Genomic DNA, 15,634 nt, shown 5'->3' with positions numbered 1-15,634 from the left:
ACAAAGCCTTCAAAAGGGGTGAGGACCAAATAAATAAATAAATAAATAAAATAATTTTATTCAAGCAGCTGATCAGCATTGAAAAACAAACTACACCGGCAAAAGCCTGTAGATGTCACTGCAGATCCACTAACGGCTGCTCTACTGAGAAACGTCACTACACAACAGAGTGTAAACTCAAAATCCCAATGTATAGAAGTTAGAAATGAAGGAGCAATCAGAGGGAGGCAGAAACATGCTGTGTGTGTGTGTGTGTGTGTGTGTGTGTGTGTGTGTGTGTGTGTGTGTGTGTGTGTGTGTGTGTGTGTGTGTGTGTGTGTGTTCTGTTCTGATTGCTGTTATCAGCAATGAGGTTATTTGAGGAACCAAGGCAGATAAGAAGCGCATACATCGTTTCCTCTTCATTATATTTGGCTTAAATCTCTCTTTCACCTCAACGCTGAATCCAGACCTGAATGAATGGAGTTGGACTTAGTGGGACCTGGGCTCCCCCTGATGCTTGTCTCTCTATGTGTTGCTGAGAGGAAGTCAGATAGACTCATTGAACATTCTTTCTGTCATTCACTTCACGGTTAATCCCTTTAAATCTGCTGAAGCTGCTCCGTCTCCACCTGCAGCTCCGTAAATCTCCGCCAATCCCTTTAACTTCTTCGGGAGACACACAAGCAGCGTGTGCAGAGCCCGGCAGACATTATGATGCAGAGCGGTGACTTTAACTGATCTCCTCGCGAGCTTCGCCAAAAGGAACAGCAGGAAGTAGTTGGAGGTCTCCAATCAGAACCGCCAGTTCAAACAAGTTGTTAGCGCATGCAGAGCTAGTGGAATAACAAAGGAGATTATCGTCTGATTACCAAGGGCACAAACCAAGAGCCCCCTCTGCTCTCTAACAAAAGCCCTGATCTCCATCCAGCCTGCTCTTCATCTCCTCCTCAGCACTGCTATTCAACACTAATCCAACCAGGAAGGTATGTAGCATGTTTGAGTAATATTGATATATATAAGTATTATATAAATCTACTTTAGCATATTATAAAGGGAAATTATATTAAGGAAAATATGTTTCCTTATAAAAAGATTCATTTTGAGGTTTGTCCATCGTTTCACTGCTGATTGACCTGATTTTACTCATATCACAATCTAGATTGACCCTATTCTTTTCTACTTGGTAATTATGAAGCTGAGAGCTGTAGCGGTTAGCGGCTGACAGACTGCAGATCAACAGTTGATGTGTTTGTTTAAGATAAGGCAGCAGCTGATAATCAATTCAAGCCTCATCAATAAACTTCAGAGATAAGAGACATGACCAGAACAGCTCCCACTGCAAATACCTCCAGATAACAGAGTGTCTGTGGGCAAACGGCATAATGCGTCTTCATTATGGACAATAACAAGGTGTTCATTCAGACACAGTCATTTGTTCAGTTCACTTTTAATAAACACGTATTGCGCATGTTTATTTCCAAGGACATCAGGGAACAGTTTGTGCAAATAGACAGTTAAAAATCATCCACACATAAACTCGAAAAAATACAAAACAGTTGATGTTCAGCTACACAATCAAAAACTGCAAAGAACAAAACATATCTTTTATAAAAATCTTATGTACAGTCTCCACCACACAAGCGACAACACCGACACACTACCTTCCACTGGAAGGAACATGTTTAAGGGACGGAGAACGCTGACTTTGGATCAGGTGTTTAATGTCTAATGTGTCACAATAAATTTATTTTAAAGAGACTGGACATAAATCTGTAAAATTTCATTAATATGTTATTTTAGTTTATTTTTAAGGAAACGTACCTTTTTTAAAAAATGTATGCAATGAATTTATATTAAAATCAAGCAAAATGGTTGTAAACAACACGTCAAGATACATAACTAAAATTGTCCACTTCACTTCGTGTTCTTCTAAATATCACACATCGTAAGTCAGTTCAGCCTTTAGTGCTTTTATACATTCATCCCTAAAAAGTGAAGGAAGCCCCTGAACACCAGCAACTCCAGTTTGTTAAAAACACGTCCATAAATCACAACAAAGTTGACCTGCAAATTCATTTGAAGTCACTTTTTCAGGGTAATTATGAGCTGCATGTCTGATGTCCTGTTCTGTTCAGTTACTGTGAAATCTGAAATGTACACAATAAATATTTAAAACCGTTTTAAGCTCAGATCTGGTAAAAACCTCTGAGCATCTGGGACTTTAAAAGCATCAGAGGAAGAGGAGCAGCGAAAACAGCAGCGTCACAAACAGGAAGCAGTTGGTCTGAGCTGGTCCCACCGCTGATGAGCGATACCAGCGCACCTCCTCCGAGTCATCTGGAAAAAACACAGGACAGAGCCGTGAATGACTGAGTCACAACCCAGAAGGTCAGTGGGCTGCTGGGGCTGAGCTGAGCTGAGCGAGTGAGAGGGGGTTCACCCAGTGCATCACAGGCCACACACAGACACGCACTCACACCTACGGAGGCACCCGTTAACCCCACGGGGAGGAAACCGGAGAACCTGGAGAACACAGAAAACACCGGAGAACCCGGAGCTGGCTGCTCACCTGCACCACCCAGCTGCATTTAAATGCAAATGAATATGCAGAGTTCGCAGACGGTGGGTGTGTGCTGTGAACGCCTCCTTGTTCTGAGTAAAAAAGTGTGAATGGCTGGATTTAACTGTCTGACTGCATGTGAAGGAGGCTGCAGTTAGATCATCTGAACACCCAACGTAGCTGGTGAATGTACGTAAGAGTAACAGCTCACACAAAGGCAGACGCTGCTACCCAAACGTGTGTGTGTGTGTGTGTGTCTTACCACAGTCTTTATGGAAGACGTGGGGGAAGCAGTGCAGGATGCCGTACCCACAGCGACAGTAGGAGCATCCCTTCTGAACCCACTCACCGTGTGGAATCGCCCCGCAGGTCCTGCAGGGACATAAAGAAAATTAGTTTCTGACAGACAATATTAACTAGATTCAAATTAATAAAAATAAACAAAATACTTAATGCTTAATTCTAGGTTTAGTGTGTTTAAATTTGGTAAATGAATTACTTATTTATTTTTATTATATTTCTAGAGAGAAAAAACATCAGAAAGGAATTGGAAGCTAAATCCCCAGCACGTGACCCTGATTCCTCTCTACTCACCGGATGCGCTGGTCGTATTCACAGCTTCGGCCCGTGAAGAACGGAGGACATGCACAGAAACTGCCCAGGATGCACGTGCCTCCGTTCTTACAGCAGCTACGACTCTGCTCTGCGCCTGCAAAAACACACAGGGCTATTGGATCTGCAATAAACCCTCACCAGTTCACACGTAGGACCAGACAGAGACCGAGAACCTCATCAATGACTTTTCCCTTTCAACAACTGAACTGAAATCATCATTTGCGCAGTGTTTTCCATGGTTTTCAGATGTGCAAACTTCACTCTAACTTGTGAGTGAATCTACATTCATTCCTCATTCTAGTGTTTCTGGCTCAGGTGGAGCCTCTCCCTGTATCTCAGTGATTTAAACCAGCCTCCGTCTGGCAGCGCATTCCTTTCGTCCTCTGCTTCACATCAACAGACAAACACAGAGAGTCGAGGCAAACATGTGAAAATAACAGGACAACACGAAGTCACGCTGACAACGGCCTGAAACCTCCAGAGCCTCGACGTCGCTCTTCTTGACCCTTTCTTTACATTGATCACAGGCCGTTTGTTTTTTTGATGTCAAATGCCTTCATTGCGATCAACCTTTATTTGTTTTTAGCTACTAGAGGGACATGCAACTGATCCGTTGGCAGTGTGAAGGTGCACTTACTGCTGGTGAGGCCGATGAAGGGCAGGACGGCGCCGGCATCGCGGTGTTTGCGGTCGGCGCTGTTTGGAGCGCTCACCTGTGCAAACTGGTCCAGGAAGTCTTTGGACGGCTTCACCGAGGAGGAGGCAGATGTGGAGGAGGAGGAGGAAGAGGAGGTCTGGCCTCTGTTGCACTCTGCTCCTTCGCAGTCTGTGAAAAAGCAGCAGATTTCATTTAGAAAACCCACATTGTGAGACGTCACAGACTGAGAGTGTAGGTGGATGAGGGGGAGCTGTGGCTTCAGTTCCACAGAAAACGGCTTCCACTGTTCTATTTATAAGAAGAAGCTCTTTATGTAGTCACCCAGTGCATAAGGATCACAGGAATAAGTGAATATTATTAATATGATGCATTAAAATATAATATATATAAAATATTCACATCAAATTATGTGAATATGGAAAAAATAAGCATTTTATCCGTGAAACGCTATAAAACAAAGAATGTGTGATGAACTGACCTGTAGAAGGCAGAGCAGCAGTGACCTGCAGGCAGATGAACGCACAGAGCACGAGCCTGCAAACATCAGCACAATAAAAGGGATTAGGAGGAAAACACCAGGTCCAACATCATAAACGGTCCGTTTCAGCTACGAACTCTCACCTGATCAGCTGCGTCCAACTCATGTTCCGCACTGACTGAAAAACAATTAACGGGGAAAAGAAAAGCTCCTAATATTCCGCCAAGGGTCCAAATAAATCCAGTCGCCGCGTTCAGGCTGCACTCGGTCATCGATTGAAAAACTGACAATTCCTCAAGAAACCAGCGGCTCCTCATCCAGCGAGTCTCAGTCTGCGGCGGCGAGGGAAACGCCGCGTCTCCTCCAGGTGACTCTCACTCAGCGGGGGGAGGGGCTCCGGAGGCCACGCCCACCGCCCCTCCTACCGCTTCCGTCCGTCGGCACCGTTCAGGTGAACTCAACTCAACAGAGGAGGAGGCGCAACGAAGCGGCTGAGTTTAACCATGCTCTTGAGTTCTGCTATTTCTTTTGCTTAAGTCTAAGCAAACACTGTTAATGAATAAGTTTTACAGACGCGCGTCTTTCAGTAGAGCGTCTCCTCCTCCCTCCTGTTTCTGCCCCCCGCTCTCACTGCCCCCTCCCTGGTAATACACATGTAAATTCACCTCGCCCATCCAGCTCTAACTTCACATCTTAATCGCCTCCTCATCACTTTGCTCCTCTTTTTTCTTTTCTGCAGACAAGAAAAACGCGCGCTCTTTGTTCTTTTCTACTACACATCCACGTTTCATGCTCAAAGAACAGTCATTCATCCCGTGACAGAGCTCTTCCTTATGCTCTTCCCTTTAGCCCCTGTTGTAGATAAACGGACTTTCTAAGCACAACGTGGGAAAGTGTGTTCTAAAGTGTAGTCAAACACTGAGATCACTGTTGTATCATACTTCAGACTTGCTCAGTTTCTCGGTTCATTGTTTCATGTAAATTACAGTCGATCTGTGGGCAGGAGGTTCTAGTTTCCCCTGTGCTCTGCAGCCTCCTTGGCCCACACACATCTGATAACCAGTTTCTGCATTGACCACACAGGGACAATGAAAGGTGGAAATGGGTGCTTTGTAACCTGTAACCATCACAATGGGGCCTGGTCTCATGCGAATGCACAGCAGGGGGCTCGGCGGCAGGAGAGGAATCCTGATGTGAGCACATCAGCAAGTGAAAGCTGCAGGGCCCAGACAGGAAGAGGCAGATCGTGCATATGAAGGCTGAGCAGCAGCCTCAGTGCACACAAAGGTTCTGATGCATCAGACCTATGAGAGCAACTACCTCCAAATATAAATGCATGGTTTAAACAGGACACCCTGTCTCCCTCTGCTGTTCACTTCAGGTTAAAGGACTAGTTCTGCGTTTTTCTAACTGGATTTTATGTGAGGTGACGGACTCAACACTCATGTGACTCAGTTACTTCATGTAAAAACCGACCCTCCAGCCGGAGCAGTTCAGCCAGTTACTGCCAGTACCAGCTGTTCGGTGGGTCCAGTCCTCCATCAGCCAGTCGCAGTCAGGGTGACGTCCACATCTGTGGATCTGATCAGTTCAGCTATGAGTCTATAAGATTCTTTTCTGTTTTACCAGAGGAGCTGTAACACGTTTCTCGCTTTGTTTCATGCAACAAGGAGAGACATGGAACATTCACTGTGTGGTGGTGGTTAAATGATTCCACTCTATGAGGCCCTTCTGACAGTAATCCATGTTGTTCTATCAATAAAAGCTAAAACCACTGTAACACTGAGTCAAGACAAAGCATGTTTTCTTTATTGTGGAGCAGTTCTGCAACGTTGACAAGAAAGCAGCACGAGGAAGGTTTTGTTTTGTCCATGATGAAAAATAAAAAGCATTTGAAATAACACACGAGAACAACTAGAAACGTATTTACACTGAATCTGTCAGAACAGACAAACAAACAAAGCGCCTCAGGGATCCTGGGTTCTAGATTTCCCTTATGACTGATTCTTCTGACAGGAATCACTTTTTTGTCTTTAATCGATTTATCACTCAAACTTATGGCAAGTGACAAGAACAAATCTCAGTTTAGTCATTTAGGTGTTTGTTAAGGAACTAGAAGAAAAATCTGTAAACGTACTTTAATGGAAAATGTCCTTTCTCGTATTATTAGCATAGCTCTCTCTCTCTCTCTCTCTCTCTCTCTCTCTCTCTCCCTCTCTCTCTCTCTCTCTCTTCAGCCCCACTGTGTATTACTGTAGTGTGTCTCAGCCATTCAAGGAGAGAAAGGAGAAATAAAGTGGGACTGTAGCCACTCAGTAGCAGCGGTCGCTCATTTTTTCACACCTCTTATTCAGTAACTGCCTCTGAATGGACTCCAGCAGTGACTCGTCTCTCTCTCCCTCTGGGCTGAAGACTCGGCTCATGGTGCAGGCCTTCACCGGGCATGTTTACGTCTGTCACAGTAAACTTGTGTCCTCCTCCTCCTCCTCCACCCCCCCCCCCACGCCCGCCTGTATCTTCCAGCTGTCCGCCCACCCAGACCTCAGCACAGCGTCTGATGTGGGAGTCAGTCCCATGCGAGTCTGAGCCCAGTGCCTGCTGGAGAAACACACCACCTCGTCCTCGTCGGGCTTCTTCCAGCGACAAATGTGCCACGACTCCTTCCAGGCCCACCAGTCCCGCTGCTCCTCTTCATCGCCCTCTTCGCCTCCGTTGACTTGTCCTCCTCTGTGAGCTACCGCCACCATCCATGACTTCCTCCAGGAGGAGAAGGTGGCGTTCAGCTTGTGGAACTGCAGGTGGAGAGGAGTGTCTTTGACCCGACTCTGCTTGTCCTTCTCGTCCTGTCACTGGGGGGGGGAGGAGGGAGGGAGGGGAGGAGGGGAGGAGGAGGGAGGAGGAGGAGTGAGGGGAGGCGGAGGAGGAGGAGGGCAGGGGGAGGAGGAGGAGGAGGAGGGGGGAGGGGAGGAGGAGGAGGAGGAGGAGGAGGGGAGAAGGAGAAGGAGAAGGACAGCGAGAAGGGACGAGGAAGCGGAAAAGAAGAAGAAGAAGAAGAAGAAGAAGCACAGAATACGACTTCAGCAAGAAAAAGATCATAAGCATCCCAAAGGAGGAGATCGAATCCCCATCTAATCCTCCTCCTCCCCCTCCTTCTCCTCCTTCTCCTCCTCCTCCTCCTCCTCCTCCTCCAGGACTTCATGCCCTTCGTCCATCTTCTTGACATCTTCATCTTCATCTTGATCATGCTCCTCTCTGTCATCAGCATTGTTTTTCACTTCTACGTCTTTGTCTTCTCCCTCATCTGTCTCATCCACGTCTGATTGTTTGTCATCTTCCTCCTCCTCTTCCTCGCACCTTTCATTTCTGTTGTTTACTTTCTCCTCTGCTCCATTGTCTTCCCTCTCCTCCTCTTTGACTTTTCTCTCACTGTCATCCTCCTTGCCTTGATCGTCCCCCTCCTCCTCCTCCTCCTCTTCATCCTCCTCAGCTATGTCCTTCTCTTTGTCTTTTTGCTCACTGTCCTCCCCATCTTTCTTCTTCTCCTCTTCTACATTGGCATCCTCTTCCTTCTCAGATACTTCTTCCTCCTCACCTTCCTCCTCCTCGTCTACTCCTTCATCCTCTTCATCCTTATCTTCGTCATATTCCTTTTCCATTTCTAATTGTCTGATGTCTACATCTTCCCTTTTCTTTGGTAGTCCTTTCTTGTCTTCTTCATTTATAGCAACATATACCAGCACCTCATCCTCCTTCTCCTCTGCCTGCTCCACCCCTTCATTCTTCTCCTCTCCTTCTTCCTCCTCATCTACTCCTTCATCTTTCTCCTCCTCCTCATCATATGTTTCAATGTTCAGCACACTGTCTACTTCATCCTCATCCTCCTCTTGCTTCCTCTTAACTTCCACTTCCTTTTCTTCTTCTTCTTCTTCAACCTGCTGTCCTTCCGTTTCTATTTCAACACATCCTTTAGGAGTGATCCATGCTTCCATCCATTCCATGACGTCTGGGCTCTCGTCATCCAGCTGTGACACAAGGAAGAGGCTTGTGCCTTTTCGTCTCTGCGTCAACATCTTACTGTGCTGATGATGGGACTTCAGTGAAGCCTTGCGCCACCTGTAGAAAGAGTTGGAGCTGTTCAAGACGTTATATAAAGTCTTCAAACAAACACACGTCAAAACCCAGTAAAGGCCACAACAAGTGAAGGGCTGCGTTAAACCCTGGGATGCACAGCACCCACCTGATCTGCTGCCTGTAGCCCCAGCTGCAGAACCAGTTCTGCCGCCGCTCCTGATCCTCCTCCGGAGGAGCAGCAGCGAGCAGCCAGGAGCTGCTCCAGTCTGGCAGGAACACGTCTACCCTCACTGTCACTGTGCTGCTGGAGGAGGGTGCGTTCAAGCTTTCACTGGCTGTGATGGTTTCACATTCTAGTTCTGGTCCAGACAGCTTCCAGGAACACTCCCAGTCCGCGAGCTCATCCTGTTCATACGTAGATCACATTTACAGGGTTATAGAAGTCAGTAATATGCATATATCCAGCATATTGTCCGTTTTAGTCTAGTTCAATAGAGCAGATCTGGAGAAAGCGAAGGACCAGCTGATTCCCACCTGTGTCTCCAGATGCTGGAACCTTTCAGGCTTCTTGATAAAGTTTTCAGGCCAAATTCCATCCCATTTGTGTTTCTGTTGTCTGAAGGCAAAGTTCATAATCTTCCAGGTTCCAGCCCAGACAGGAAGAGAATACGTCCCTATCTCTGCCTCCCAAACCACCTCTCTTTCAAACAGAATCTCCCACTGGAACGAGCTTCCGTCATAAGGCTTCACCTGGGCCGGACTCTTCACCTGGAGGAGCAAAAGGGTCAAAAACCTGTTGTTAGTCATTTTAATAATCTGCTTGTCTGATGAGATCGTGAGTGACTCGGCTGGAGAATGATGCTGGAGGCTGCACAGGCAGCTTCTTCCGCACACAAAAGGTAGTAAACGTGACCGTCATTCATTCATGAAATAAGTCATTTATTTATTTATTAAGATGGCTTGTTTACTGCCAGTTAATTAACAGTGTAACCTGTTGTAATGTCATAGACCTGCTAATAACACATGGATGGCTGGTGTGTCTGTCCCTTAAAGCAAACTGGAATCCAGCTTGGTGGAAAACAAAGCATGATTTAATATGAGGCTAATAAGAGTCTTGTGTCTCATGTGTCATTGTCAAGCACCTGCGTCCAGGAGAGGATCCATTTCTCCCGAGGAGACGGCAGTTCGGCCTCTGAGCGGCACCGCTTTGCTTTGTACTTCCCTTCATCACTCAACTCTATGGCTGCGAATCCTGAGGTTGTGTTTCTCAGCTCTCTCGCCTTCAGGTAGAGATACTTGGGAGGCTTCAGGCTCATCCACGACTCCTTCCAGCACAGCCGAAACACGTCCACCTCCACTTTGCGTTTGGGCCTGCGAGGTTTAGGGGACGCTTTCCTCCGAGGAGGAGGCGGAGGAGGAGGAGGTTCCGGTTTGGGTTTCGGTGGCGGAGGAACAATTTTGAACTTAATTTTGGGCCTGTTATCGTCCTCCTCTTTCCTGCGGGTGAGCTTGCTGAAGTCAGACATGTCTCCGTTTGAACCAAGCGACCAGTGATAAGTCCACTTTGAGTACAGCCTATAAAATGAACAACAAGATGAATGAAAAAGGTCTGACATCAAGCGTGAAGCTGCACAGCCGACATAAAGAAGCTTCCCACCCTTTGAGGGCGCTCTTCTCTCTCCACTCAGCCTCCTGTTTGCACTGGTCTGCCATGCTCTGGGCTCTCTGCTCCCACCGGTCTCTCAGCGGCCCATTGCTGAACGACCTCTGAGCCTCTTTTTTTGACAGCATCCTGTTGACTAAGAACATTGAACAAACAATTAGCCAACGTGTCGTTCAGAGGCTTGTGACAGTGTACGGTTTTAAAGGTTGGATGTGGCTGTGATGTAACGTTTGTGACAGGAGTCAGGTGTCTCCAAGATGTTTTTTCATCCACCAGACAAATTACTGACACAGAAATTAGGTTTTATTTAATGTTAATTATCTACCAAACATGTGGTTAAGATGTACTGGTTATTTTATTAAGTTTAGAAAATGTTTTCCAAAGTAATCGAGAAAAACAGCAAACAGTCAAAAAAATAGAGTAAAAATGAGATGAGATGAAATGAGAATATTAAAACACTCGCTGGTATTAAAACATCAGCAACTAAAACCCTGACATCCAGCTCTTCATCAACTTCACATGAATATCTGACATCTCACTCGTCTTCATCCCTCTTCATCCTGACCTATGGTGGAGCCTATGGCAGCTATTATTCAGGCTTCACCCTGAACAGGAAGCCGGTCCATCACTTTCACCAACAGAATACCTCCACTTATACCTCCACAGCACTGACTGCACGTCTTTGGACTGTGGGAGGAAACTGAAGCCAAACAAATACCTCACAATACCTGAAATAAAAATAGAAATAGCACATTTGGAATTGAAGACAATAATGAACACCCCGGTTTCATTTTAATTCACTCGTCTATGCAGTGTCTTGTTTAAGTCTGACTCACAGGGTCAGGCTATAATTAAACCCTCAGCAACATGTTATAAAATCATCAGCACAAACAGCAACAAAACACCACAGCAACAACTGAAGATACTGAGTCTTTAATAGGAACGAATAAGAGAATGTTGACACACTAACATGCACATAAATATACTAAAACAATATTGTGTTTAGGTCTGAGACAAAGACAAGATTAGGAAAGAATGTAGTGACTGATGGGAGGAAATGAGACAAATAGTGATAGTGTTTTGGACAATGTTGGTAAAGAAAGCAGTGATTCCAGGAACAAAGAAAATATCAGGTATATAACAGTTATCTTTGATTTTATGTCTGTGTTTTTCGAAAAGCATCAGCTGTTGCGTGATTTGCATTGAGTTAAGTGTGAAAATGTGACCACACGGACTGTGACGAAGCTTTTCTCTAAATGTTTATGGAGGTTCATAAAGGTCTTAGCTCCTCCGTCTCCATCTGTTCCGTCTGTCCCTCTGTCTGGATGATGGACTGTTGGATTAGCACCGTCTGAGCTAATGAATGAGGCTGACTTATCCAAATGATGATGATTTATTATTAGGAGGTGAGCTCAGGCCTCCTCCATCTCCTCCTTGCAAATTTTAGACTCAAAGAAATCCCCAATGAAAACTGAGCCTGAAATAAGCTTAAATTTGACCACAGATACGCAACTCAAATTCTAAGAAACCAACTCAGACTCAACTAACTCACATAAAAAGTATCTCCAAGTAATTTTAATACAGTGTGATGTGTATATGTTCTGTTTTCTGTTGGCCACGCCCCTCATTACATCACACTTCCTGGTTCACCTTCTCAGGACAATGACTTACACCTGGACTGTGTTGCCACATTTTAAACTCCTGACCGTTACCATCATGTCAGCTGCCGTTTGTCGACCTCTCAGTCGATTGCTTGTTCTGGGGGTTTTGTTAGTTCAGACTGCTGTGCTAGATATATATTAATTTTTATTTTTGGTTTGGTAATATTTCAATATAACCCCTGCTCCTTAGTGGTCTTATGTTGCATTAAGAGATTTATTAAACACATTCTGAAATGAAATAATAACAGTAAAGTAGATTTTTATCCATCAATGAAGGGCGGTCAACAGCTGTGGGGAGATAGAGTACAGTATACGTCATGGTGAATAGACAGGATTTACTTTTAATCAGAAATAAATAACCATTCATTATTTTTATAGGTTGGTGGAATAGTTTTAGTTTGTGTATTTGTTTGTAGCATTAGACAGGTAGCGTCCAGTCTTTACACAGGCTCGAGTTTCTCCTCTATGTTTATTTCTTCCCGTTTCTTATTGAAGGTTCTGCTTTGTTTGTAAAACTGGAACATGTTTTGGAAAGAGGCTGGTAAAATTTAAATCTCATCTAGTTCTCACCGTTTAACACACAAAGTGTCACGTCAGCGCACATCTGTCACGTCACAACATTTAATGCCAGACCATGCAGATGTTTCAGGCCTAAATGACTTTTGGGCTACGTTTCATGAACCAAGCTCTTGAACATTTGTAGCACAAATATTTCATATTTCCAACACACGGTCGACCTGTAGCTCGGTTCTTCCTTACCTGACATCCCGCTGTGTGCAGTATCAGCATGCGCTGAGGTGCTCAGCAGCGTTTATCCACCGCGTCTTCACAGAAACTGCCTCTAATCGTCACAGTAGTTACAGCATTGACCCGCCTGCCTTCGTTTGTCTGTAGTCTGTGTCCGCAGCCTTTTACTACCTCACTTTGTCTGTCCTGTATCTGCGCCGTGGCGAAAAGCAACCCTCTCGCTATTTTGGTATTATACGTTAACAGATTCAGAGCTGCACCTCTATATTTAGCGTCAGAGTGAGGCAATGCCAAACACACGGAGAGCTGCCAGCAGAATGTAAATCTGCGTTCAAATTACGGCCCAGACGCAAAGGCTGCTTTCACACTAAAGGTCCTCGGCGGGCCGGGTTTTTCCTGCCGGTCGGCCGCAGTTCTGGACTAAACGGGACTTTGTGACAGGTGACGAATTTCACAACTGTCACACCATGAAACCAATCTTCCAGCAGTGAAACAAACACCAAGCAAACAGCCTGGAGCATGTGAGCGGAGGAGACTGAAACACAAGGGACGCGCTGCACTCGCGGCCCGACAGCTGCCTTCGTGTGGAAACACTGGGACGGTATGGAATGACGTGCATCCAGCACCGCAGCACCTAAGGTCACGTCATTATCCCATAAAACAGCATTTAAAGGCCGACTCGGCCACGGTGCAGGTGAATTAACACGTATGTACTAAAACAGCAACTAGTCTGTCACTATATGAATAGGATTCCCTTTATTTGACTGGATCGCAACACGGCCGTGGAGTCTTTAGTCTGACAAACACTGAAGACTAATGAAACTAATGAATGAGATCTCATTTAAGCATCTAAGCTCATAATATGAAACAAACAACCTGTTGTTTCGTCAGTCTGAATTAGTCTTCATTCATCAAAGTCGTATTCATCCCAAAGGTTCCGTCCAGTCTTCGATCCAAAGGGCGTCCTCTTCTCTGGTGAGTGTCTGTTAGCATTCAAACAGCCTTTGGGCGGCTGTTGGTCGACCCGACTTTGATGTTGGTCCCCTGATCTTAGGTGTGAACGACTGAAACGTCCTGGATGGTGATGTTGGAGAAAGACTGCGCTCTAAACCTCCTCGTCTGTTGAAACCTGACGTGGCGAGAACTGAAGAATCCTGGTAGAAGATCAAACGTCTTCACGTCCATCTGCATCCGAAAGACACCAAACACAGCAATGTTCGTATCACATAGACAGAGAAGACATTGGTTTAAATGAGGCCTCAGTCCGTCAGGGCAGGAAAATGTGCCACTGGCCGTCAGAAGTGTTAGAAGTGCCTGAATATATCCTTTATATGTTGTAGTAACTGCTACATGGTAACTATGGTAACAGCAGCGATCTCTTGAAGACGTGGCCACAGGAAACATCAGTGTCATGCATTAGTGCTACTAAGGCTCTTATTTTGGTGACCTACCAATCTATGTCCACCATGAATTTGCTACCTTGTTATTCACGTTTGTTTCATATCATCCACTGCAGTTTTTTTCCAGCGGTATATATATATATATATTGAGATATAACTGATTGTGTAATCTGTAAATGTGGCTGGTTTTCGGTTACCATGTGTTTATTTCTTCCGGTTTCCTGTCAGGTTGTTATCTGTTGTATTTATACTCACGTCTTGTGTTTAGTCACTGAAGAATGTCGTCTTAGTTTATTTTCTCCTGCATCGGAGAAAATGCATGCATTTCTATTATTTCTAACATCATGCTAGACATGAAGACACACGACTTAGCAGATTTTACTTTTCCTGTCAGTCCATGTTATGTTAAGAATGATTGAGTCATCTGGACTGGGAGGTTGAATCTGACCAGGTGTGAATGCGGCTTTTAGTGAAAGTCCCATATACTGTACGTGCAGTGCATACCTGCTGAATCATTAGAGCTGTTGCTGCTGCAGAGAGTCGTTTTTCTGTGAGGTCTCAGAGCAGCAGGAGCCTCCACCGGTAACAGGACACTCAGATCACCAGCAGCCAGACTCAGGGAGGAACCGGGCCGCTCTCCAGCGTTCACCATGTATATACAACGGACTGAGGGAAAATGCAGCTTACCACCCTGAGGTCATGTTCCTCAAGGTTTTATAAGTATAATAAAAATATGTTTGTTTTATCTTTGTTTCTTAGAAATAATTTGGTTTGTGAATTTCTGTAAACACTATGTTACTAATAAAATGAGAGTAATCAGAGTAGCAGCACCACATAAGCAGAATAAGAACATTGTACTGTCTGAGTCACCTGTCAACATAGTTTGACTCAAACTGATTCACAATCTTAACGTTAACTATGACCTTTAGCTTCTCTGTTATGAGTGCAGACATCATTAAACCGTTGTTTTTCTTCTTTATTTCTATCAAATGAATCTTTAGCGTATTATCATTTACTCACTGACAGCAGCAATGCTGCGTTTACGGCCACAATTCAGGAATAGGACTTTTGACTTCAATCTGAAAAGGTTTGACAACGGCCCTGTTGGATCTCAGACTGATGTGTCACTTGTATGAAATGATATATTCCTTCATAAATATGTTTTCATTACTTTTTTAAAGAAATGTGATAATTGAACTATGTTTGTTAGAGACCACAGTGAGTGGTGGAGTTTTATGGCAGTGCATTACACTATAAATTAGTTTGAAGTTTGAAGAAAAAAGGAAAGAAGCTGGACTTTATAAAAAGATGGAGCTGGATCTGCTTTAAATCTACAGCAGCAGAACTAAAAGATGCTTCGGAGGTATGCTTCATAATGCTTCATGCTGTTTCTGTACTATGATCTTTAGAAACCTTTATACAGGTTGTCTGTAATTAGCTAAAAGTCAGAGTCAAGGATAAATGAGAGTCTCACCACCTTCTCCACAGCTTTCTTCCTTTTCTGGACGCTTCTTTTCTGGTTTTGTTCTTCGCGTCCAAACGTCCTTTTATCATCTATCATCATTTTGTCTCCTACCGTCAGGCCTCCTCGTTTTCAGTGCAACCTTATGCGAATCCAAATGAGAGGAACGCTCTGTAATAAAGAACTGAAACAGAGAGCTGCGTGTTTTATCAATACTTCTGTTTCAAACAGCTGGTTCATCACAGAAACCTTCACATTACAAATGAGCTCCTTAACGTTATTGTGCAGTGTCTTTGCTTTTTTTGTTGCACAAAATGGCAGACGGTGTCAGAAGTGC

At 44.7% G+C, this 15,634-nt stretch overlaps 1 protein-coding gene and 1 long non-coding RNA gene across 2 annotated transcripts; one reads left to right on the top strand and one right to left on the bottom strand.

The window, feature by feature from the left end:
- Positions 1–1,410: 1,410 nt before the first annotated feature.
- Positions 1,411–4,726, bottom strand: tdgf1 (teratocarcinoma-derived growth factor 1). Its single transcript, XM_029169932.3, has 6 exons — positions 4,437–4,726; positions 4,294–4,349; positions 3,795–3,983; positions 3,137–3,251; positions 2,805–2,914; positions 1,411–2,319 (listed from the first exon to the last, which is right to left on the bottom strand). Exons 1-6 carry the CDS (start codon positions 4,457–4,459, stop codon positions 2,213–2,215), a joined length of 600 nt encoding a protein of 199 aa, XP_029025765.1. The 5' UTR covers positions 4,460–4,726; the 3' UTR covers positions 1,411–2,212.
- An 8,168-nt stretch (positions 4,727–12,894) lies between these two features.
- Positions 12,895–13,617, top strand: LOC129604956 (uncharacterized). The gene is made up of 3 exons (XR_008696353.1): positions 12,895–13,036; positions 13,370–13,410; positions 13,490–13,617. It is a non-coding gene; the product is annotated as an uncharacterized LOC129604956 (long non-coding RNA).
- Positions 13,618–15,634: the final 2,017 nt, after the last annotated feature.

The sequence above is a fragment of the Betta splendens genome, chromosome 12 (genome assembly GCF_900634795.4).
Source record: "Betta splendens chromosome 12, fBetSpl5.4, whole genome shotgun sequence".
Classification (NCBI taxonomy): Eukaryota; Metazoa; Chordata; class Actinopteri; order Anabantiformes; family Osphronemidae; genus Betta; species Betta splendens.
The sequence above is the reverse complement of the archived record's forward strand: the minus strand, read 5'-3'. Positions and strand labels throughout refer to the sequence as shown.